The sequence below is a fragment of the Lissotriton helveticus genome, chromosome 7, assembly GCF_964261635.1.
Source record: "Lissotriton helveticus chromosome 7, aLisHel1.1, whole genome shotgun sequence".
Lineage (NCBI taxonomy): Eukaryota > Metazoa > Chordata > Amphibia > Caudata > Salamandridae > Lissotriton > Lissotriton helveticus.
Window position 1 is genome coordinate 67,180,535 of NC_136068.1, and position 25,187 is coordinate 67,205,721.

At 44.0% G+C, this 25,187-nt stretch overlaps 1 protein-coding gene across 1 annotated transcript in view; it reads left to right on the forward strand.

The window, feature by feature from the left end:
* Positions 1 to 25,187, forward strand: part of LOC144768928 (alpha-2-macroglobulin-like protein 1) — a 451,046-nt gene that overhangs the window by 225,934 nt on the left and 199,925 nt on the right. Inside the window, exon 16 of the mRNA XM_078652935.1 lies at positions 3 to 128. Coding sequence (XP_078509061.1) covers positions 3 to 128 — 126 coding nt within the window. The remainder of the gene's footprint in view (positions 1 to 2; positions 129 to 25,187) is intronic.

Genomic DNA, 25,187 nt, shown 5'->3' on the forward strand with positions numbered 1-25,187 from the left:
AGGTATATGACTTGTTCTATGGAATGGATAGACATGGGTATCCGTATCAAGTCTTGGAGTCGAATGAAGATTCATGTCCATACTATGGGTACTCTTTACCATTGGTGGACGTCTACAGTATGTTTCAGGTAGGACCTCCTTTCTTCTCGTGAGTCATGAGACTCATGACTACCGAATGTGTGGATGACGTGAGTAGCGGCCTTGGTGACTTTGTAGATAGCTAAAACTACTTGATATAATGAGCTGATAGCTGAATATCTATGTCTGTATGCATTGACGTTGCGGGGCTGGTGGATGATTTGTCTTGGTGGTAGATGAAGTGGTGGATTAAGGAAGGTGTCAGGGACTTAATTGGCAATTGGGGTTGATAAACAGATGTATATAAGTGGGTGGATGGATGATAGATATGAATGTGGATGGGGAATGTTTGAAATGGTGAGTCAAAATATGTTGCTTGTAGGTTAGGTTTGTGGAATGCTGGATTGGTGTGAGTGCATTAATGGTTTAATGATGGATGAATGCATATGTTGGTGGGTCAGTAAGTTGCCAGATGGGTTATGATGATGATGACCTTTCTAAACAAACATCGTCAGACTTCTGGACCCTATTAGATTCTTTGAGGGGTGGCACAGTCTGACGTTATATTCAAATACCGATGTCACGACATGACCTCAGAGGCATTTCAGTGATGTCACCTTTCTGTGGTGATGTCACAGTTTGATAAAGGGTCCCAGGAGTGATGTCAAGTTTCTGGAATTATGTTACAATGAGTAAATGTGATGTGAGTCAACACAAATTCACCAAAAGGCATCATGGCACCAGAACTGGAGAAATGGCTCAAACAAATGCAAATAGACAAATTAAAAAGATGAGGCTTTAGGATCTGTGAGAGGAGGTGAGATTTGTACTGCTGTGCAGAGAGGGAGTGCACTCATGCCAGGTGTGGAATTGAAGACCTCTAAAGAGCTCAGCGGGATGTAGCCTCCAAAGAGTTGGAATGAGCTTCAGTGTCTTCCGGACTTCAAACATAGGCCTGCAGGGTGCTAGAGGATCCCTCTGGTTTCTATCATAATGCCTCCACGCAAACAAGTTTGTCTTTGGCACAAGACAAAGAACTATTCATTCTTGCTGCCTGGATGCCCGTCGCCTGATTTCTACTGCTGATTACTAGCAGCAGCTAACTCAGATTGCAGCAGTGAGGTGTCAGGTGAGACAGTGATCATATGGATTTGAGGATATAGACGTGAACTGGGAGCAGTGTTTCCAGGGATCGAGCTCTCCAATGTAGGATTGGCGCAGGGCTAGACTGGCTGTAACGGGCATCACGCGTTTCCACAGGAGGCTGGAAGGGTGGGTGCGGGTTTTACGGTTGTGGGAGCCGGTTTTGTTACTGAGGGCCAGTTTTGCAGCAGTACTGAACTTTCGCCCCCCAGTAACAAAAGCAGCAATGCTCAAACTTGCAATCCCGGGGTGGTCTGACAAACATGCCAGGGCTGATGTGGGTTCCCAGTTGGGCCCTGGATAGGCGCTGCTCCATGTTGCGCCACCATAGTATGAGAGCTGCCATATTCCCTGGTCTATAAACATTGATTGAGACAGGCCACCCGATAAGTGACATGGTAGACTTACACTACCACAATTACGATGCTCCCCAAGACTGCAAATCAACCTCTGCAAAATGAAGTACACACGGGAAGAGGAAGCAACAAGCAGAAATGAAAATATTTCTCCTCGTTGTGCCTCTCTCATGCTCCATTCCACAGACCGTTATTGGCCGAGTTGGTTAGTTGCGTCTTGAACAAGCGTGCTTTGAAGAGACGTCCTTCATTTTTCTGGACTCTATCCAGGAACTGCTGTCCGGATATTGAGGTCTTATTGGTTGAGATCAGTTCCAAGTCAAGAAGAGATTTTGAGACAATTCTTCCTCCACAACCCCGTAGATCCGCTCACCCCAATAACCCTGGGTCACCCTTTTGCAATAAAACATTTTTCCTGATGATGGTCTTAGAGACTACAGCTACAAAGACCGAAACGTCGACCTGCACACCATCTCCTAAGAAATTCATGTCTGGAAGAACAATAATGATCTATGCTTTTTAGTTGCTCTCACCTGATCAATAGGAGGAGTGGTTGTTATGTTATGAATTGTTTTGTTGAATTAATTTATACAATCTTTCATGACATTTTGCATTAGATTCAAGACTCTATGTATCCCCTTTAATGAATTTGTAATCCAGCAATTAAATACAGAATATATATTTTTTCATATAAATAGGCTATCCCGTGTGTTACTTTTGCTTTAAGAGATTCCTAAGTGTTGTTCTGTGGACACCTGCGAGATAGTTCATGTACGACAATCTCACTGATTAAGGTTTCAACAAGTAATGTGAATGATAGTGGTCTAGCAAATCCCTTGTAGAAGACTTTAACTTGTACTCTCTCAGGTAGGAGCACAATTCTGGCACAAACCCAGGTTTATGGCCTTTAGTAAACCTGGGTTTGCGTGAAAGTACATGGGTGCATAAATGGAAGGTCGACGCAGTGTAAAGCAATGCAGTGCATGTTTCTGCGTTGGCTTTACTTTTTGTTTTCTTTACAAACCATGCACCATGCAAGGTGACACAAATCGCCCCTTGTGTGGCTTTGTAAATCTCGACTAGTATTTTGAGTCATGGCTGTGCCAAAAAAGTAGCACAACCATGACACAAAATGGTAGTAAATCTGGGTTTATGCATACTTAGTGTGTGAGTAGTCCATTGAAATCTCTTTGAAAATATTCTCACACATGATCCCATGACATGAACAATATAAATGTGGACGTGGGGTAACGTTTTGATTGATTAAACCAACCTACAGTATGTTCTGTCTCATAAGGACTTCTAATTCATTAATGCCAGGAAACAAGGCCCTAGGTAATTGTCATTCTCTTACAGCCATAGATGGCCCAAAAATAGACACTGGCGGCTTTGTCTGAAATTTAAGCATCAAAACAGTAATCAGCACTTCAGAATTCTCTCCCACGGAAACTAATCAATAGATGAAAATAATTTGCAGCAAACTCACTACATTCAGGATGCAGCCTAGATAAATGGGGGAAAAATCAGATGTTCTTGAATCTAAATTCTTTGAGCTTCTAGACTGAGAAAGAATCTTTGGAACCTCCAAATGAAAAACATGGACAATGGAAATAGAAGCAATATGTTGGGGTTCTCAAATCAGAAGAAGAAAATAATAAGATGACATTTCTTTCCATGTCCATACCATAAATCTGAGTCTTGGAATTCACACAACGCATAGATTTCCAAAGGAAACATAGATTTCGCACAAGGAAACAAATCGCAGAAGCGACAACTATACATGTTATTGCTTGTTTGTTGTGTCACCAGCAGACATGTCCCATATTGCAGACATCTGTGAGAAATGGCCCTTACTTGCATAAAGGACAGAAGGACTCCTTTGAAACTGACGTTTCCCAGGGAACAAATAAACTATGCACTGTGTCCAAAGAATAATGCTGCTGACCATCAACAGTAAACTAGAGAATTCCACAACTGTAATAAATTGAAGAGGATCCACGAATACCTAGAAACAACACTTATGGAAATGGAAGCAACCCTGCAAGGAAACAACATCACTGCAAACAACGTCCACAAACTCAAATCAATACCCTTTCTGATACCACACAAACTGTACTAAATGCACAGAGACAATGAGAAAGGCCATATTAAGTATAAAACTTCTGTGAAAAGTTGAGACACTTCAAGATCCCTCCTTAAGGTGTAGATATGTCCTCATTGCTTTCTTTGACTTCCTTGCTGGGCTGTGAATCAGTGATCCACTACTGATTAACCATCAGTACTAGTACCATCAACAATTGCCAAGATCTATTGGGCTTCTGAAGTGTCTCAAGGAAGACAAGTAACAACTGTCTCTCTAAAGTCTTCAATGCATTCTGATGCAAGAACATAACAGGTGATATAGAATTTTCATGTATTGAAACCTATATATTAATTTAACCACATAAGCTTTTTTGCTTTAGCCTGGAAGCCAGTTCATATCAAAATAATGATAATTGGTGTTACTTACAATAAAGGGAACTTTTCTTCCCTTGATTCTTTTTCTAAAGTAGGTGTGCTCTCTTGTAGATAATCTACATGATAATGGGGCCCAGATGCGGGGTTGGAGACGATGTTGACCTCAAGAGTAGAAGAGGTGATGTATCCCTAAATGTGCCCCTAAAGACAAGATTCAAAATAGTATTGCAAAAATACAGTCAATAAGAAACAAGGACGGAATCTAAAAAGGAGTTTGAGATCAATAATTTCAAGAAAATCATGATGGTTTAATCCATACCAATATAATAAAGAGAGAGCCCAAACCTTTGAGGCGGGTAATCCCAGGAACCACAGCACCAATCACAACACCCAATACAGCGTTGGAAAGGGCAGTTGCAGCAGAAGGACATAGGCTATGCAGACGCCCACCATATACATTTAAAAGGTTAAAGAACCGTGCCAGCAAAGTAGTCCCTTGTGGGCGTGTCTGCGTTGTGCTGGGGGCGTGACAAACGCTGGGGGCGTGTGGTACATTCCGCCCTTCATGCCATGTCTCATATCGTGTGCTAATCCCACCCTGCTCCATTTAAATACCCCTGCACCCCATAATCATAACCCACCCTTACTCCTTAAAATATCCCAACACCCTAAAACACTAACCCATCTTAACCCTAAAAATACCCCTGTACCCCAAAACACAAACCTAGCCCTGAACCCTATAAATATCCCTGTACATCAAAACCCAAACCTACCCCTGAACCCTAAAAATACCCCTATACCCCAAAACCCAAACCTAGCCCTGAACCCTAAAAAAACCACTGTACCCGAAAACCCAAACCTACCCCTGAACCCTAAAATACCCCTGTACACCAAAACCCAAACCTATCCCTGAACCCTTAAAATACCCCTGTACCCCAAAACCCAAACCTACCCCTGAACCCTAAAAATACTCCTGTACCCCAAAACCCAAACCTACCCCTGAACCCTAAAAATAACCCCACTGTACCCCAAACCCAAACTTACCTCTGTACCCTAAAATACCCCTGTACCCCAAAACCCAAACCTAGCCCTGAACCCTAAAAATACCCCTGTACCCCAAAACCCCAAACTAGCCCTGAACCCTTAAAATACCCCTGTACCCCTAAACCCAAACCTACCCCTGAACCCTAAAAATACCCCTATACTGCAAAACCCTAACCTAGCCCTGAATCCTAAAAATACCCCTGTACCCCAAAACCCATACCTATCCCTAAACCCTAAAACTACCCCTGTACCCCATAACCCAAAACTATAGCTGAACCCTTAAAATACGCAAACACCCCAAAACATATACCTCAGTACCCCAAAACATATACCCCTATACTGATACTTACCTTATCCAAACATTAAAAAAAAACATGCTTTTACCATTCATGCATTTACAACGAATTTCGTTGTAAATGTATGCGTGGCAAAAGCATATAAAATGTAATGCCATGCGTTATAATGGCATTGCGGAGTCATGGTACTTTCGTAATGAAAGTATGCGGAGTGATGGTATGCGGAAAGAAAGTTGCGGAATAATGGGTGTTTACCCTCCCCGGTAAGTATATTGGTGGCACGGCGGCCCACATCTCCAGCAACATACTCATATTTTTTCACCACCCGTTTGAAAAATGCACAGGTCTCTCTCATTGATGTCCAGCACCGACATACACTTTTAGACACACCTCCCGCCACAAGTTCTAGAATTGCGAACTTTAGAGCTGGGGAGCTACGTTAGAATCTCGGCATCAGCTCAACATCCTGTGATTCCAGGCAAATCGCTTTGTCTCCCCGTGCCTACCACAAATGAATGTGTTCTTCTGTAATATAAATTCTGCTCATGCCATGTTGTCGAGTTCGCGCTATATAATATTGCAAGGAAAAATAAAGTAGGGAAACTCGAGTTCACACACTACTGAACGCGCACTCTTAAGTGCATCAGCAGTGCACTGTGAATCAGAGCGTTTCACAGCCCTGTCACAGATAAGAAATGCTATCAAAACGAAATCCTACAAAACAATATACTACTGGCCGGCAGCAATTCATACCCGGACAATGTCCGGACGGGCTGCTAGTAACATATTAAAGTACAATAGAGAAGGCAAAAAATAGCATAGTTTTATAAATCAATCATAGAATATAGAGAATCAGTTGCCATGATGGCTCTCAGTAGTAGAAACAGATGCAATGATAAACACATTCTGAAAAACAGACTAAGGGCTGAATTAGAGCTTGGGGGATGGGTCACCCCGCCCATCGTATTCCATTGGATATAATGCACTTGTAATACAGCAGACGAGCTATACGTCACATTGTGATAGAGCAACCTGCCTGCTGGCCTCTAAATCAAGCCCTAAGCCCGAAATAGGAAGCAAATTGGGAAGAAATCAGCCAGCATTCCAGGAAGCTGAGAGAAGACTCTCGGACGTTTTGGCTCACCCCCAAATTCAGGGGTCTCTTACAATGAATTTCACCTTAGAAAGCAATGAAGAACTGCAGTCAGCATCAGACGAGCAAATGCATCATTTCAATAACAAATCACAGTTCAATATAATAAAGCGTCATATAAACCCACTATGTTAACACTATCCCCTAATACGAATATATTAAACTCTTTCTTACTTAATGTCATTAAAAGTGGCAAAAAATGTGTTACATTAAACAGTGGATGACTTATCGATGCGTTTTCTACAGAGTGTGAGCAGGAAAAGCCTTGACAGTAGAAAAGGTCCCATCTAGAGTTGTTTGAGAGCAGGATATCACTATAAAACAAACAGTGCAAATGTTGCTGCTTACAGTGTCAGAATGAGAAAAATACACACAGGATGATTATTATGAGACAATGGCCATTTTAACCCCTTCCATGCTCATGACGAGCTGAGCTCGTCATGAGTTGCGCCGCTCACATGCTCATGACGAGCTCAGCTCGTCACGTAACGCGGTATTTTTCAAATTGCCGCACAGCGCGAAAATCGCGGCCGCACGCATGCGGTTAATCAAAATGAAGATGGGCCTAGCTGAGGCCTAGTTAAGCATAGGCCAGAAAAATAAATTTTTAAATGCCTCAGTGTTTTAGTTTCCGTTGCAATAGGTTCCTGGTAATATGCACATATAATTCAAATACAAAAATAGCTCCTAGTCTATGTTTCAAAATAAAGAACCCTCAATATTATTCTTTCATGTTAATGGACGACTGAAATACATTAAATAAAACAAGATCCTTACCTACTCAGTGGCAGATTTACAAGCCTCTTGCATCATTTTTGCGCCGCCGTTGAGTCACTTTTTGTGACGCAGCGGTGGCGTAAAAATGCGGCCCATTTACAATGTGACGCATGTAGGGAGATGCGTCACGTTGTAAACCCGGCATCAGGAATAATGTATACAGGGTGACCATTCCCACGCAAAAAGTCTCCTAGAAGTGGCACAGCGAACTTCTAGGAGGCCACTGCGTCAAAACCTTATGCCAGTGATGCAGCACAATGAGGGTAGGCCTCCCCATGCATTGCTGGAGTTGCATCATGCTTGTGACACGACTCCAGCAATGCGTGACTTTTGCGCTAACAGGTGCGTCAGAATTTCTGACGCATCTCTGAATCCTTGCGCCATGGTGCGCTGTATTGTAAATATGGTGTATCCATGGTGGCGCAAGGGTTTGTCAGGGTGGCACAGGAAAAGTAACGCATCTCTACAGATGAGTCACTTTCTTGTAAATTTGCACCTTAGTGACTACAAAAATTTACATCTCCTTACTATACGATAAGCTGTTTCCTTAAATTTGTGTCCGAGAAATTAAAAATGGGAAAAGATCAGTAAATTAATTTCTTCCTCTGGGCCCAATGCTCAGGATTACAATTCCCCATCTTGCCCCCTATTCTACCAAAGCGATACAAAAGGGGATGATGGACGGAGCGTTTGAGCAAATCAAACACTCACCCCCAGTCAACTGATCTGGGTTTAATCCATCATCATTCTTTAGCTCACTCTACCACCCCAGTTCAGACATGGCCATATGCAAATCAGTCTAACCCTGTGCCTCATGGGAACAGTCCAGCACGAACTGCCAAGCCATGCCTTCCCTGGACCAGAAACAAGCATCCTGGGACCGGTTTCGGGTTCATAACCATCATCAGCCGGGCTTGCTTGAATCCAGTGGCAAAGTGAGCAAGGGATCCACTTCTGGGCATACCCTGCCAACTTAGAGTGAACAAAGCGATACCAAAGGGGATGATGGACGGAACGTTTGAGCTAATCAAACACTCACCCCAGTCAACTGATCTGGGTTTAATCCATCATCATTCTTTAGCTCACTCCTTCACCCTAGTTCAGACATGGCCATTTGCAAATCAGTCTGACCCTGTGCCTCACTACAGTAAAAGCAGAGGTGCCATCCATATTCACAGGCGGTTTGTAGTAAAAGTACAAAAGCTATGACTGTACCAAAAATGTTGTTAAATGTTTGTAAAAATGACTTTACAAGGCACCACCTTTATTGTAAGTTCTATTTCTGCCTTAAATGGCCAAAATAAGACTTTGGACCTGATTTAGAGTGCAATGGAAACAGCACTCCATCGCAACAGAGTATCCTTTTCCCTCTACTGAATTTACACCCCTTATTTAGAGTTGAGTGGACTTTCAGTATGTCAGTGGTGGAGACTACTCTGTCTCCACCGTTGATATAATCCCCAGTCCGCCAGACACAGTAAGGGCCCTTGGAGGTTTCGCCATAATTCCATACACCCTATTGTGAGTTGGCGAACAAATGGCAAGATTTTACTTTTACTTACTGCCATCCAAAATGTGGTGGTAAGTGCAGTACGGCACACTTTCAATACATTGACAGGAACTGCTGTGACGGGGCTGAGCCAAGCAGTAGAGGCAATGCACAGGTTCTGGTCACGCAACAGGAGTAATGCACTGGTTTAGATCTACGCAACAGGTGAGATGAGTCTGTTCCAATACACCCAACAAGAACGATGACCGGTTCTGATCCATGCAGCAGCGCCGAAGCGCCGGTTCGACAATGGATGCATGAGTTTGCTGAAGCAAGCAAATTAGGCCTCAGTTCCAAGGGTCTAGAACTGGGGTGGCACCACATGACAGGGCAGATTAACAGATGGCAGAGTACAGGTGCGGAAGCAGGTAAATTGAAAGTCTTTAATTGCCCTGAGACTTCAGATTAGGAGGCCAGCCAGCTCGACTTGGAGTCGCTCTGGGTTCAAGTGATGCAGGTCCAGTCCATCTCACCGAGGTAGGGGAACAACAGGCAGCAGGGCAGCAAAGCAAGGTAGGAGTCCAGCAAAACTGGAGTCCAGCAGAGTGGCAGCCCTTCAGCAGCACCGTAGTCCTTCTTCCTGGCAGAGTCTTCAAAGGTACTGAAGTGGTGGTGTCAGAGGTACAGTACTTATACCCAGTTATGCCTTTGCAGTTAGGGGGACTTCAAAGACAGATCTTTGAAGTGCTCAGATGTCCTCCCTTCCTGCTCTGGTTCCAGAATCACTACAGGGGGTATGAATCCCTTTGTGTGGGGACGAGTCACAGCCTATTCAGGTGTTATTGCGGATGGGTTAAGCTCCTCCCTCCCATCCTCCTAGGATGGTCCATCAAGTCACACCTAATCTCCCCTTGTGTGCAGCTGTTTCAGGGAAATACAAAAAGCCCTCTTGCCACCCTCCCCAGATGTGTATCAGAGACAGGCAGTAGACACCAAATGGCTAAAGTAAAAAAATGCCAACGTTCTAAAAGTAGCATTTTCAGAATTGTAATTAAAAAAAATCCGATTTCTCCATCAATTTGGATTTTAAATTAATATTCCAGAGATAAAAAAGTCTATCTCTTCGCAATTGGGAATTACGCTTATTCAATTTAATAAGGCAATCCCAATGTTATTCTATGGGAGAGATAGGCCTTGCGTTAGTGAAAATTTAATTTGAGAGTGTTTCACTACGAGGACATGTAAAACTGAAAAGTACATGTCCTACCTTCTAAATGCATTTCACCCTGCCCCCTGGGTTGTCCAGGGCCTACTTTAGGGGTGACTTTTATGTATAAAAGAGAAGTTGTAGGAGTGGCAAAAGGTTTATGTTGCCAGGTCGAAATTGCAGGGTAACATGCACATACAGGCTTTGCACTGGCAGGCACAAGCTATGGTTAGAGGGCTACTTAAGTGGGTGGCACAATGAGTGCTGCAGGCCCACTAATAGCATTTAATTTAGAGGCCCTGGGCACATGAAGTGCACATTACTTGGAACTTATAAGTAAATTTAATATGCCATTTGTGGATGAGTCAATATTAACATGTTTAGAGAAGAGAGAACACGCACTTTAGAACTGGTTAGGAGTGGGAAAGTGCTTAGAGTCCTAAAGCCAGTGAAAACCGGGTCAGAAAAGTGGAGGAGGTGGGCAAAAAGTTGGATCTTGAATGTAGCTTAGTTTCAACTGATGCACCAGCAAGCAAGGAATATTTCATGGCATAAATATTTCATCCACACCCGACTCTGGACCTGAAAGAGGAACAAAGACAATTCTGATAGTGAGATCACAGATGCCCTCATATCAATCTCAACCTGAAGAGAAGAGAATGCAATCTCGGAGTTCTACAAAATTACTGCTGCGGCAGCCGTTCCACTTCTGGGGAACTTTTTCTGTGAAGCTGGTGAGACAGGCGATCTTCACCCGAAATTCAATACATTTTATATATCTGTAATTTCAAAACCAGGAAAAGAACACTTTTCTGTGGTAATTACAGATCAATTTCGTTACTTAACTGTGATTTATAGGTGAAAATTCTTGAAAAAAAACTAAGTAAGTTTATTCCTCTACTAGCACCGAAGAACCAGGTGGGATTTTTACACAACTCTTCATCTTGTAACCATGTATGAGCCCTGCTACATCAGATGTGGAAAGCCTCGCGTGAAATTAGCCTTTTTTTACTCCCAAAAAAAAAGCATTGGATGGAGGAGATTAGAGCTATCTTTTTAGTACCATTAAGAGATTAAGGGCCAGATGTAGGAAGCCTAATACTGGTCGGTAACGGCCGACATTACCGTATTTCGGCCGTTGCCGACCAGTATTAGGCTTTTCTGATGTAGGGGCCTAATGTAAGGATTCGGTAATTTACCGAATCAGTATTTTAAGGAATCGGTAAATTACCGAATTCTTAATGTAGGGAGCACTTAAATGAGTGATTTTCCCATGTTAGGATTCGTTATTTACCACCCAATAACAAAAACCCCCAAAAACGCAATTTCATGCAAATTATTTCAGTGCCATGTGGCAGACATACATGCCCTTAGCCACATGTGCACCCATACACAATTGAGGGGTGCAACAGGATGTCAAAGTGACACCCTGCCACCCTTCAATGTTTTCCCCCTTTTACCGAATCGGTATTTACCGATTCGGTAATTCCCACTCATTCCTATGGGCCTTAAGGCCCATAGGAATGAATGGGGAATACCGATTCGTTAAAATGTAACGAAAGGATACCCACATAGCATTTACCGATTCTAAAATACCGAATCTGTAAAATTCGGTATTTTAGAATCGGTAAATGCTGATTCTCTACATCTGGCCCTAGGTCTTGCACAACATATTAACTCCATGGTTAAATGACTATACATCTCTACTACAGGCTCTGCCTTAGAGGGAGCCTGTGTATTCCCTACTGGATCAAGAAACCAGTGCTCTCTTCTGAGGCTGTTTCATAGAAAGTGTACCTTATGATCCAATTATAAAACAAGATGGTCACACAGATCTTGGGAGCCAGATTCACTTCACAGAATCGCCCAACATTGCTGCCACATTAGTTAACTTTTCATAGTAAGAGGCTTTAGTTTGATATAGACCGTTCTTGTGATGCTCAAGCTGTCGTTTATAGGCCACAAAGGCCAAGGAAAAAAGGGCAATTTTTTTAAACCTACTGAATATGAACCATCAATTTGAGTGTTTAAAGACCATGTGCAGATACCTGAAAAAAGTTGAGGAAAGCTCCTTGGGGCTCGTAGTTGCTGGTGTAGGAATCTAAAGTTGTTGGAACTCCAACATGGCCTCATCGAGTTTGATTTTTGACCAGACGCAGTAGCGCAGCACATGATAATCCTGGGGGCAGGAGGTTTGATGGAGTTTACGAAGTCAACCAGAATTACGGCATGATCTCACAAGGGCATGAAAAAGATAAGATCAATAACATGCCCTTTTGAATGAGTAGACTCCTGGCTTAACCCCAGAGCTGAAGTGAAATCGAAAAAAGAGGAAATGTTGCTGTGTCAAAACTTTTAATCGGCAAGTACCATCCCCTTAGTGAACTTAACAGCAAGACATTGGCAAAGAATAACCCTTGTCAATTTCCCAAAGAATATTGCAGGGAAGGAGTGTTGCCAATAACCAATAAAATACAGATAGCAGAGGATACGGATAAAGAAAGGCTACATGCCAGGACTTTACATAGCCTCTGGGTCAGTGCTGAGTCTGTGACTACATCCATTCACTAGCTGCTAGACCTCCCCAATCTCCTTTATGTCCATGTGGATCCTTTAAGTCCATGTAGAGTAAAATACAACTCTTAGGGAGTATTGCATTTTATGCCCCTGAGGATTTTCAGTCAAGCAAAGCAGGAGCAGGCAATGATTACCTAACGGAAGATGTATTTCATATTTATGACCGGACAAAGAACTGACATTCGAAAGTCCTCCTTTGAGGGGGTCCTTGACTCAGTGGTGCCTCTATTCCACTGAATTCCCATTGAAGCCCAGGTTAACTCCAGAACCTGGGCTTCTATGGGAATTCACAAGGGCATATTATCAAGCTCATTATCGCCGCTTTAGCGGCAGTTTCCTGCCGATAAAAGTGGCGATAATGTATCGCCTTTTCTTGATAATATGGCCCTAGATGGTAGAGTTGTTAGATCGGTTCATGTGGACAGGTCTACATGTTTATAGACCTCACCTTTTACAAATCATTTTAACAAACAACTGAAAACCAGAGTCGCAAATAGAGACGGCCAGGCAGGCAAATTTATAGGGCAAGCTGAACCCGAGCCGAACCATTGATATGACTTGGCTCTCAGAGTTCATGCGTGAGCCGAGCCATGAAAAAGTTTGGAATACATATCGTGCAACAAATGTAATGTAAAAATAAGATACAATCTCTTCAGAATTAAAAAAGTGCATTTCTTTATTATGTGGAATCGTTCTCATTTATATCAGGGTCACTGCTTTGCCTTTCATTTTTGGCTCCCACTAGAAAAACTGACACAGTGATAGCAGAGCCAACTCAGTACCACACACCCAACTACCAAGCCAAAATGTTTTTTATCTGGAGGGCGCCACATCCCAAACACCCTCGTTAAGCCAAGCCCCTGGCAATAAGGCTCCTAGTGTGATGTTACAGGCGGATGTAAGTTCTCTGCTGTATTGTTATCTTCCTCATTGAACCATCACACTCATGAAGTACTAAGAAAGACAATTAGGATGTAAATTAAGTAAGATTGTAGCTTTTTCCCCTCGTTATTTAAATGTAATTAAACTGTACTGCCTTATTTATTTACAGGAAATTGACTTTTTATCTGTGCTTTTATGTTTTTCAAAAATGAAATACGAATAAAGTAATTTGACTTGACTTGACTCATGAAGTACTATTAGAGGACCTCCTATAGGCCTGGGTGCCAGTCTGTCAGATTAGCCGAGGCTCTTGACCTCTGGAGGAGGACCAGCTGCCATATTTTGAGGCAGACTGATTGACAGGTCAATGGTTTTAGCTGGTGGAGTGAGCTGAGGCTCCACCAGTGAAAAGTCTGTCATTCCCATACCTCTATGAACCTGATTACGAGTGTGTCAGTGAATTCCGATCTGTGTGTTAACCCCTGTTTGCGCACGGGTCGGAGTTATTAGATAATTAGAAAATTATTGAATGTGTTAAATACCTCAAACTTCATTACATTTCAGCATGTCAAACCTGCCAAAATTGTACAAGAAAATATGTATTTAATTTACCGTAACTTGTGGGTTCTGGTGCATTAAACATCAAAATACGCATGTTATTCCACAAAAACTTATTATCACACCTGATAAATGACCTACCTTGGGGTATCGTTTTTTATGAGGTGTGATAAGTAGCAATTTTGCTCGGAATCAGCGGCTAAGTGGGGCTGAGGAACTGCGAGTATGTCTGGCAAGGTATTTATTATTTTTTGGCAGCTGCTGTACATCCACCAAAATAACCCCGCAATCTGTCTTCTATGGTTTAGAAAAGGGGGTGGTGATGAACAGAGTGTCTGAATTAAGCAGACCACTCTTACCCAGTCCAAAGATCAGGGCTTGATCCATCACCGTTATTTATCTCACTGCCCCATCCCAGCTCAGAACCTGGCTATATGCAAATTAGTCTGTCCCTGGCCCAGTGCATCATGGGAACAGGGCAGACCAAACTACCAAGCCAATTCTTCACCAGAAAGGAGACAAGCTACCGGGGACCGGTTTCTGGCATTTCAGCCTCTTCGGCCCGGCTTGCTTGAATCCTGATGGAGCAGTGAGAAAGGGACTCATGTCTGAGTATACCCTGCCACACCTATAGTGGCAAAAACGATACAGAAAAGGGGGTGGTGATGAACAGAGTGTCTGAATTAAGCAGACCACTCTTACCCAGTCCAAAGATCAGGGCTTGATCCATCACCGTTATTTATCTCACTGCCCCATCCCAGCTCAGAACCTGGCTATATGCAAATTAGTCTGTCCCTGGCCCAGTGCATCATGGGAACAGGGCAGACCAAACTACCAAGCCAATTCTTCACCAGAAAGGAGACAAGCTACCGGGGACCGGTTTCTGGCATTTCAGCCTCTTCGGCCCGGCTTGCTTGAATCCTGATGGAGCAGTGAGAAAGGGACTCATGTCTGAGTATACCCTGCCACACCTATAGTGGCCAAAAACGATACAGAAAAGGGGGTGGTGATGAACAGAGTGTCTGAATTAAGCAGACCACTCTTACCCAGTCCAAAGATCAGGGCTTGATCCATCACCGTTATTTATCTCACTGCCCCATCCCAGCTCAGAACCTGGCTATATGCAAATTAGTCTGTCCCTGGCCCAGTGCATCATGGGAACAGGGCAGACCAAACTACCAAGCCAATTCTTCACCAGAAAGGAGACAAGCTACCGGGGACCGGTTTCTGGCATTTCAGCCTCTTCGGCCCGGCTTGCTTGAATCCTGATGGAGCAGTGAGAAAGGGACTCATGTCTGAGTATACCCTGCCACACCTATAGTGGCCAAAAACGATACAGAAAAGGGGGTGGTGATGAACAGAGTGTCTGAATTAAGCAGACCACTCTTACCCAGTCCAAAGATCAGGGCTTGATCCATCACCGTTATTTATCTCACTGCCCCATCCCAGCTCAGAACCTGGCTATATGCAAATTAGTCTGTCCCTGGCCCAGTGCATCATGGGAACAGGGCAGACCAAACTACCAAGCCAATTCTTCACCAGAAAGGAGACAAGCTACCGGGGACCGGTTTCTGGCATTTCAGCCTCTTCGGCCCGGCTTGCTTGAATCCTGATGGAGCAGTGAGAAAGGGACTCATGTCTGAGTATACCCTGCCACACCTATAGTGGCCAAAAACGATACAGAAAAGGGGGTGGTGATGAACAGAGTGTCTGAATTAAGCAGACCACTCTTACCCAGTCCAAAGATCAGGGCTTGATCCATCACCGTTATTTATCTCACTGCCCCATCCCAGCTCAGAACCTGGCTATATGCAAATTAGTCTGTCCCTGGCCCAGTGCATCATGGGAACAGGGCAGACCAAACTACCAAGCCAATTCTTCACCAGAAAGGAGACAAGCTACCGGGGACCGGTTTCTGGCATTTCAGCCTCTTCGGCCCGGCTTGCTTGAATCCTGATGGAGCAGTGAGAAAGGGACTCATGTCTGAGTATACCCTGCCACACCTATAGTGGCCAAAAACGATGCAGAAAAGGTGGTGGTGATGAACAGAGTGTCTGAATTAAGCAGACCACTCTTACCCAGTCCAAAGATCAGGGCTTGATCCATCACCGTTATTTATCTCACTGCCCCATCCCAGCTCAGAACCTGGCTATATGCAAATTAGTCTGTCCCTGGCCCAGTGCATCATGGGAACAGGGCAGACCAAACTACCAAGCCAATTCTTCACCAGAAAGGAGACAAGCTACCGGGGACCGGTTTCTGGCATTTCAGCCTCTTCGGCCCGGCTTGCTTGAATCCTGATGGAGCAGTGAGAAAGGGACTCATGTCTGAGTATACCCTGCCACACCTATAGTGGCCAAAAACGATACAGAAAAGGGGGTGGTGATGAACCCCTTTTCTGAATCATTTTGTCCACCATAAGCGTGGAAGGGTATACTCAGATGTGAGTCCCTTGCTCATTGCACCATCAGGATTCAAGCAAGCCGGGCCGAAGACGCCTGAAATGGCAGAAACCGGTCCCCGGAAGCTTGTTTCCTTCCCAGTACAAGAATTGGCTTGGTAGTTTGGTTTGCCCTGTTCCCATCATGCACTGGGACAGGAACAGACTAATTTGCATATAGCCAAGTTCTGAGCTGGGATGGTGCAGTGAGCTAAAAAACAGTGATGGATCAAGCCCTGATCTTTGGACTGGGTAAGAGTGGTCTGCTTAATTCAGGCACTCTGTTCATCACCACCCCCTTTTCTGAATCATTTTGTCCACCATAAGCGTGGAAGGGTATACTCAGATGTGAGTCCCTTGCTCATTGCACCATCAGGATTCAAGCAAGCCGGGCCGAAGACGCCTGAAATGGCAGAAACCGGTCCCCGGAAGCTTGTTTCCTTCCCAGTACAAGAATTGGCTTGGTAGTTTGGTTTGCCCTGTTCCCATCATGCACTGGGACAGGAACAGACTAATTTGCATATAGCCAAGTTCTGAGCTGGGATGGTGCAGTGAGCTAAAAAACGGTGATGGATCAAGCCCTGATCTTTGGACTGGGTAAGAGTGGTCTGCTTAATTCAGGCACTCTGTTCATCACCACCCCCTTTTCTGAATCATTTTGTCCACCATAAGCGTGGAAGTGTGGTAAATAAATAAATAATACCCTATTTTTGAATACATAAATGAATAACAGATAGCTCAATAAAATAAGAGTCAAGATTCGAGGTAGTAGGAGTTATGCAGGTTTAATACAGGATAAGGACAGGAACAGGACAACCTGCACAGGAATAGGATGGCAAGCGCTTGCCTGGGGCAGAATCAGGAATAGGGATAAGGCTAAAGGCTCTTTTTTAATAACAGTACATCAGCATATATACATAACGCAAACACATAGCATTACATTGCAGTAGGCGTAACAGTGGGTGGAGCAGAAGGCGTGACGCGTAGCAGTCGCGAAAGATAAGAGTAAAAAGAAGGTGTAACTCAGACATGTGATGCAAACGTAACAGAATATGTCATGAATGGGCGGAAACATAGGAGGGGGCTACCTAAGGAGCCGGGACCTCTAACCTGATGGTGCGCGCAAACTGGCAATGACGTGTTACGAGGAGAAGCTGGGGGCTATGAACTCTGTGCTAGGAGCAGAGACTAAAGTCTGGAGGGTCGGAGCGACATGTACCTAAACCCTATCTAGTATCTGATGTTTAGGGAACATGTTGATATAAACTAGAAGTCATGAGGGGAAAAGCTAATTGACTCTAAGACTAGAGCATGCATTTATTCTACATGTAGTGCGTGATGAAGAATATTAAATGACCATTAAATACAGTATTTCTCTTAACATGGAGCCGCATAGGCTAGACAATGACGGAAACTATTGATGCAGTTCAGTAGCTTAGGAATGCAGAGAAGGAGGACTAAACTGATAGCTGGAATCATAACATAGTCTTGGCAGACTCAGAGGCAGAGCCAAGCTGCACCGGGCACTGCGAGGCAGGAAGTAAGTGAAAGGTCGAGGATACAGGTGGGGGCTGGATCGCTCCTCAGCGAGGCTTCAGGAGACAGGAGCTGAATCTGATGTCCGGGCCCTGTTGAGGCCTGGAAACGGGGACTTTATAATGAAATAACGTGCACACTGAGAAACGTGGCAACATAGCTTTACATAGGCCTGATATTCGTAGTATTCACGAGGACTGGAAACTAGCATACTAGAGGTGGACACAACTGTAATTGCATCATTAATCGGACATGGGGAATAACATATGCATATTGGTCATGCACACATAACATATGATGGATGACACGTAGGGACACAGAACATGGCAAAATTTACTTTTCCACATTCCCTCCTTGTCACTACGTTTCCATCAGGAAACATCAATATTCATGATACCATCTATCATTTCATACAGTACCATTTGTTCATCTCGAATTGTCTTGGAACGGGATTTAGAACGGGGCTTGGGACTAGGAATACAAGAGGTAGCACACATGCCGCAAATCGCAGGGCCACATTGTATACAGAGGCAGCAGCTGAATATGATCGCTACTGCGATACCTAGAAAGGACAGGACTTTCCATCCCCAGGCGGAAATTATATTCCAGAACCAACCGGACCATGTCCAGGTGCCTGGATCTTGGTGTAACAGATGGGCAATTTTATGGAGTCTGGTTATAGCTGAATAAACAGACAGCGCGTTATTTGGAATGAAAATGCAACAACTGGATCCGATGACTCTACAGGCCCCGCCACTATCGGCCAGTATGACGTCAAGGACGAGACGATTCTGGAGCACAACAATTCTCATAAAGGATTGCTCTTCGGTTAAGTTACCTAGAGCGGAGGCAGTCTCATCTACTACTGCTTCAAGGGTTCTTGTTAACCTACGGATTAGCTTACTATTTACAACTGTACCTAAATAAGGGAACACACCTTTATCAATATCAATGAATTGCTCTGCAGCAGTTTCAGTATAATCGACAATCGGGAGGTTTCTCTTGTGTCTAGTATGTACTAGGAAGGAATTCCTATGGTAGTCAGGTGGGGCTAGGAAAACAGGTGGCAGTAGGAAGGCAATGTAACAGGTTCCCTCCCAATCGAGGGGCAGACGAACATATGCAGTTTGACCACAAACAAAATAAGAATGACGTGAAGCTTTAAAAATAGATTTCCTACTGTCACTATACTTGATAATAGTAGTACAATCACTATGTCCTACATGTACGGAACCATAATTATGAACACATAATTCGCCTTTGACTGGTAGTACTGAAATAGCAGGTGAGTCTGGAGTAGTATCAGACTGAACATTCAGGACCATGAAATTCGAAGAATAGTTACCTAAATTATACACTTCATTTTCTAGATCTAAACCTGTTCTGTGGGGGAGACCTTGCTTGTCTGGGGAACATGTGCTGTTAAGAAAAGACATATCTGTTGAGGATGACGTTAACGTGGACCATGCTCCACACGAACCATTATGTGAAAAAGGATAAGGAAAGAGTGGCAGAACTCCCTTTGACGTCTGGAAAGGGGGGAGTCGACCACACACCCAACAATTAGTGGCATTGCTGGTCTGGTGTGAATAATGTAACATGCGGATAAATGTATTGTTACGCATAGCGAGGCGGTATGAATATTCGTGAGGAGGCAGATCACTAAACGTGTGCTCTACTGTAACATTAGAAGGCTTATTTACATGTGAAACTGGAAAACACAGAAAAAATGCGTAACTGGTGCAGGAAATCAAAAGGCTGAGAAATAATATGAAACTTAGAAAAATGATACATCGAATTGAGTTTTGACTAACTCTCTCACTATGGGGGTCTATTTTATACATGTCAGAAACAGTCTAACCGTTTCACCTAGGGGAGGACTTATACAATCAAACTGACTGACTTATTTTACTAGACCTTAGCTTTTGCTTATACTCCTGCTGCGGAGTTTTCTCTACCAAGGGAGGGGTTGTATCAATGTCATTTGCGGGACAGTCCTTAGGAACAATGTTTTGACAAGTCTTGATATCCTGGGAAATGTTTTTAGAGACCGGCTTTAATCCGTAGAATTTCTTGACGTGCGAAAGGTGCACCCAGCCGCGGCGTCCTTCCAATTTCACAGCTGTACGGGTGGTGAGGAGGACCTGACGGGGCTCCTTCCAACGTGGCTCCAGCGGACTTGATCTGTCAAAGTTCCGGACGAGCACCATGGATCCTGGAACGATTTCATGCGGTGCCACCTCGGTATTGTCTGGAAATGCAGCGGCAACCTGTGAACGACATGAGTTGAGGGCAGACATCAAGGAAGCTAGGTAATCTGTCAACATATTACTTGAAACATCGGTAATACTTCGGGGTCTAGGAGTACCCCACATGTTAGGGGGGCGGCCGAAAACGACCTCGTACGGGGACAGACCTGATCTGGAATGTGCGACCATGCGCATATAAAATAAAGCGACTGGCAGAGCTACTAGCCAGTCCACACCTTTCTCTTTGCATACTTTGGCGATTCGGATTTTCAGAGTCTGATTATGTCTCTCTACGAGACCGGCTGCTTCAGGATGGCGTACACAATGAAACTTCCACTGGTACCCTAATAACAGGGAGACGTGCTTCATGAGTTCAGATGAGAATGGCTGGCCGTTGTCAGAATATACGACTCTAGGGAGTCCATAACGAGGGAAGAACTCACGAACCAACTGCTTGGCAGTGGTCGCGGCTGTGTAATCTGGGACTGGATATGCTTCTGTCCACCTGGACAAAGCGCATACAACTACAAGGACATACTTGAAACCTCGACATCGCTCCATCTGAATATAATCCATCTGGAGGACTTCAAAAGGGTGGTCAGGGGGCTGGAATCCACCTTGTTCCACCGGGACACTTTTACCTGGATTAAACTGACAACATATCATACAGGTACGGACTTTCTGCTTGGCTGCAGCTCGTAAATGCTTGTTAAACCAAATGTTCTGGATACTATCTAACATAGCTTTTTCTCCTAAATGTGCTGGACTATGTGCGGTATTAATGATGACTTGAACCATAGAGTCGGGGAGAAACCATGTGGCTCTACCCTTTGTTAACCATCCTTGATCTGTCTGGACCCCTCCTTGTTCAGACCATTTCTTGGTTTCATCGGGAGTAGCATGTAACTGGATATCTATGACATCTTGAGTAGGGTCCTTAACTGTCATACATGTAGTCAGATCTGGAGTGTGTGTCATGTTAACTGGACTGTCTAGAGTCTGTGCTGTAAGCTTGGCTGTGCGATCTGCTAGATCATTACCTTGAGAAATAATGTCAGTGACTTTCGTATGTGCTTTGCATTTCATGATAGCGATAGATGTCGGTAAATGTATTGCATCTAACAGAGCTTGGATAAGGAAACCATGCTGAATCTTGGTTCCATGAGAAGTCATGAAACCTCTCTCCTGCCAGAGCACTCCAAAGTCGTGTACAACTCCAAATGCGTAACGTGAATCTGTGTAAACATTAACTTTCAGGTTCTTGGCGTGTATACAGGCTTGTGTCAGAGCAACTAGCTCTGCTGCTTGAGCGGACAGGGTATCAATGCGGTGTGTCTCAATAACTTCGGTGTCAGTAGTCACTGCATACGCGGCGACTAGTTCTCCTGTACTAGTTCTCATACATGAACCATCCACATAAAGTGTCAGGTCAGGATCTGGTAACGGAATGTCTGTCAGGTCTTGTCTTGGCTTTGTCGTAATGTTGACTACTTCCACACAGTCGTGTGCGGCAGGATTTGAACTAACTGATGGTAACAGTGTAGCAGGATTCAGGATGTTGCAGCGTCTAATATCTATGTGTGGCTGGAACAGTGTCAATTCATAACCTGTTAAACGTGCAATTGTCAAGTGCTGTGTTTGTGTTCGATTTAAAAGAACTTCCACGGAGTGTGGGACTTGTACTGTCAAGGAGTGTCCTAAAACTATGGAATCACTTTGTCTGATAGCTAGGGCTGTGGCTGCAACTGACTTGAGGCACACAGGCAGAGCCTGGGTGACTGGATCTAGTGTGCTAGAAAAATAAGCACAGGGCTTGTATTGTCCTGCTTGGTCTTGTGTGAGAACAGATAATGCTGTACCTTCACGTTCAGTAACGAAAAGTGTAAAAGGCTTACTGTAGTTCGGTGTCGCTAGAACTGGAGCTTGACATAAAGCTTTCTTTAACTCGTTGAAACTAAGTGTATGTTCAGATGTCCAAGGGAGGACAGTCGATACGGCTGCCTCCTGTGTCGTTAACTGTATCAGTGGCTTGGCTAGAAATGCATACTGAGGAATCCATTGTCGGCAATAAGAAGTAAGGCCGATAAAGGCACGTACCTCCTTCTGGGTCCTGGGCTGAGGAAGACTCGCTATCAACTGGATACGGTCTGGTGTCAACTGCCTACCCCTCTTGGACAGTAAGTGTCCTAAGTAGACCACTTGCTGGACACAGAATTGAAGCTTCGAAGGGGACACCTTGTGCCCCATCTCGGCTAGGAAATACAGAACCGTCAGTGACGCTCGCTCGCAGTCACGTTCAGAACGGGCTGTGATCAGTAGATCATCGACATACTGGAGCAGGGCAGTGTCAGTTGGCATGTGAATGTTGTCTAGTTGTCTCTTAAGTGCTTGACTGTAAATACTAGGGCTTTCTGTGAAACCTTGAGGAGCGCGTGTGAACATATAGCTCCTTCCATTTAAACAAAATCCGAAAAGAAACTGGCTGTCTGGATGGATGGGAACACTAAAAAATGCGTTCTTGAGGTCTATGACAGTGAAGAACGTGGCTTCGGAATCAATGGCTGTCAATAGGGAAGAGATATCTGGGACAACTGGGTACTGAGGAATAATACATTTGTTAAGTTCTCGTAAATCAATCACTAATCGATATACTGGGGGTGCATTTGGATCAGTACGTTTCATGACTGGAATGATCGGAGAGTTACATACGTTGGAGTCAGTTTCTACAACTACTCCTTGAGCCATGAGCTCGTCTATAATTTTGGATAAGGCTGCTACAGCCTCGGGTGGCAATCTGTACTGTCTGATTCGTGGTAACACTACACCTGGTTTGAGAGTCACACGATGGGGTGTGATTTGCATGTAACCTACATCAGTTGGACCTTGCGCCCATAAATGCTGCGGAACTTTAGACAGTCTTGAATCAAAATCTCGTAATACATAGTGACCCTTAAAGTCACGTAGGAACAGACGTATTCCCTCTGGGGAACAACATATAACTGCACCTAACTCTTTCAGTGTTTTAATGCCTAATAGATTTTCTGGGCATGACTTAGTAAGTAACAGATCAGTAGTGCGGGACAATGGACCTACTTCTAGAGTGACTGGCTTTGAAATCTCATTAACGATAGGCTTTCCTGAAAATCCAAGGGAAACATTTCTTGAGCCTGAGAGCGGAGCCCCTGGAACTTCGGCATGACTAATTGTGGTCCTACTTGCCCCTGTATCAATCAAAAACTTTCTGTCTTTCCCTAATACTTGACTGTGAACATAGGGACCTTCTTGATCTACAGGTATCTCGATGAGAGGCAAGCCTACCTCCCTCTCTAGGCTGTTTCATGAATATGGCTGGTACTCTGGATACTCAGACTGTGCATACTGGTACATCTGCGATGTAACATGCTGTGTTGCAGCAATAGGCTGCGGTACTGTAACTGTCTGTGGTGCATTCTGTGACTGAGGAGTCTGTGAAACTTGTTCTTGTCTAGGCGGACGTGGTCTTTCTTTAGTCTTACCAGTAGCTATGTTGTGTTTCAGAACTGCACACTCGTTTATAAAATGACCTGGTTGTTTACAATAATTGCAGTTCCCTTTAACGGGAGCTGCAGGATGACTGGCTTGATTTGGACCCCTCTTCTGACTGTCTTGAGGAACAGATTGTGCAACTAGTACTTTCATTTTCGTGTCTTTCATACGTTTTCTCTCGTGTTCTTGCTCTTCTCTAATCCTATTCTGGTGGTATTGGAGCATTTGCAACATCTGGGACGGGGTATTAGCTTGCCAGGTACTTTCGACTTTCAAAACTCGATTTTTAATTGACGGACTTGAATTCTCGACTAATTTAGTAACAAAAAGGTGAGGGTATGACTCACTACTTGTCTTGAGGCCACTGTTGATGCTGAAACATTTTTCAAATCTAGAATAAAAATCACTAATATCTTCGTCTTGTTTCTGTTTACAGGCTGAGATTGCATCCCAGTCTTCTTTTCTAGTTGTCAATAATCTGGGTAAAACTTGAATCAATAATTCCGGTAATTCTTTACATTTATCTCCAAGACCGGTACCTGGTACTCGTATCTTATCTTCAGCTTCTAGAACTGCCCAATCGATCTTTTTCTCTCCCACCTCCCATTCTTTTTCCTTGAGCTTTTCATACACCCCTGCGGGCAGCAGAACTTTTAACATTTTAATTATATCTGGATACGTGTATTCTCCCATACGGAGCATGTCTTTTAATTCTCTATGGAACCCTGCTGGATCTTTGTCATGACAGGGAATTAATTTCTTCATCTCGAGGAGTTCCATCTTTGTGATCGGAGTGTATACAAACACTCGTTGCATTTCTCCACCCGTTCCTCTAACTGGGTGGACTTCTCGTAACGGATTCTGTCTGTCTATGTAAAAGGGTTTACTTTCTGGGGGTGAGACATGAACAAAATGCGGGTTCAGAAACGTTCTATATTTGTGGCGCTGTTCTAGAATGACACTAATTAAATCGGTACCTAGACCTCTCCATCTATACTGGAGTAACTCGTTCAGGATATCGTGTAACGGGCCTGGATCAGAGTGTTGACCCTCATACAGAGTAATGAGGTGCTGGATCATATACATACCCACCAGTCGTTGCTCGGCTGGGGGCATTTTCAGAAACATTTGTGCCACTATTTCGTCTGGAAAAGTGGTAGAATCAGTAATCCATCGGACTGCTGATCGGGCTAATTCTTGTTCATGCATAGTACTTAACTCACTGTAACCGATTCGTGATTTCAGAATGTGATCTGTAGCTTGAAACACTTGTTCTAGTGAACCTTGTTCTGGTGCTGGATGATGGAAAATAGACTTGTGTTCTAGGCGTAAATGGCGATCTGGAAATCTGGGTTTTCCTACATACGCTATTCTGTCGGGATTCTCGTCTTCTACCTCTTCAGTATCAGAGTTACTTTCT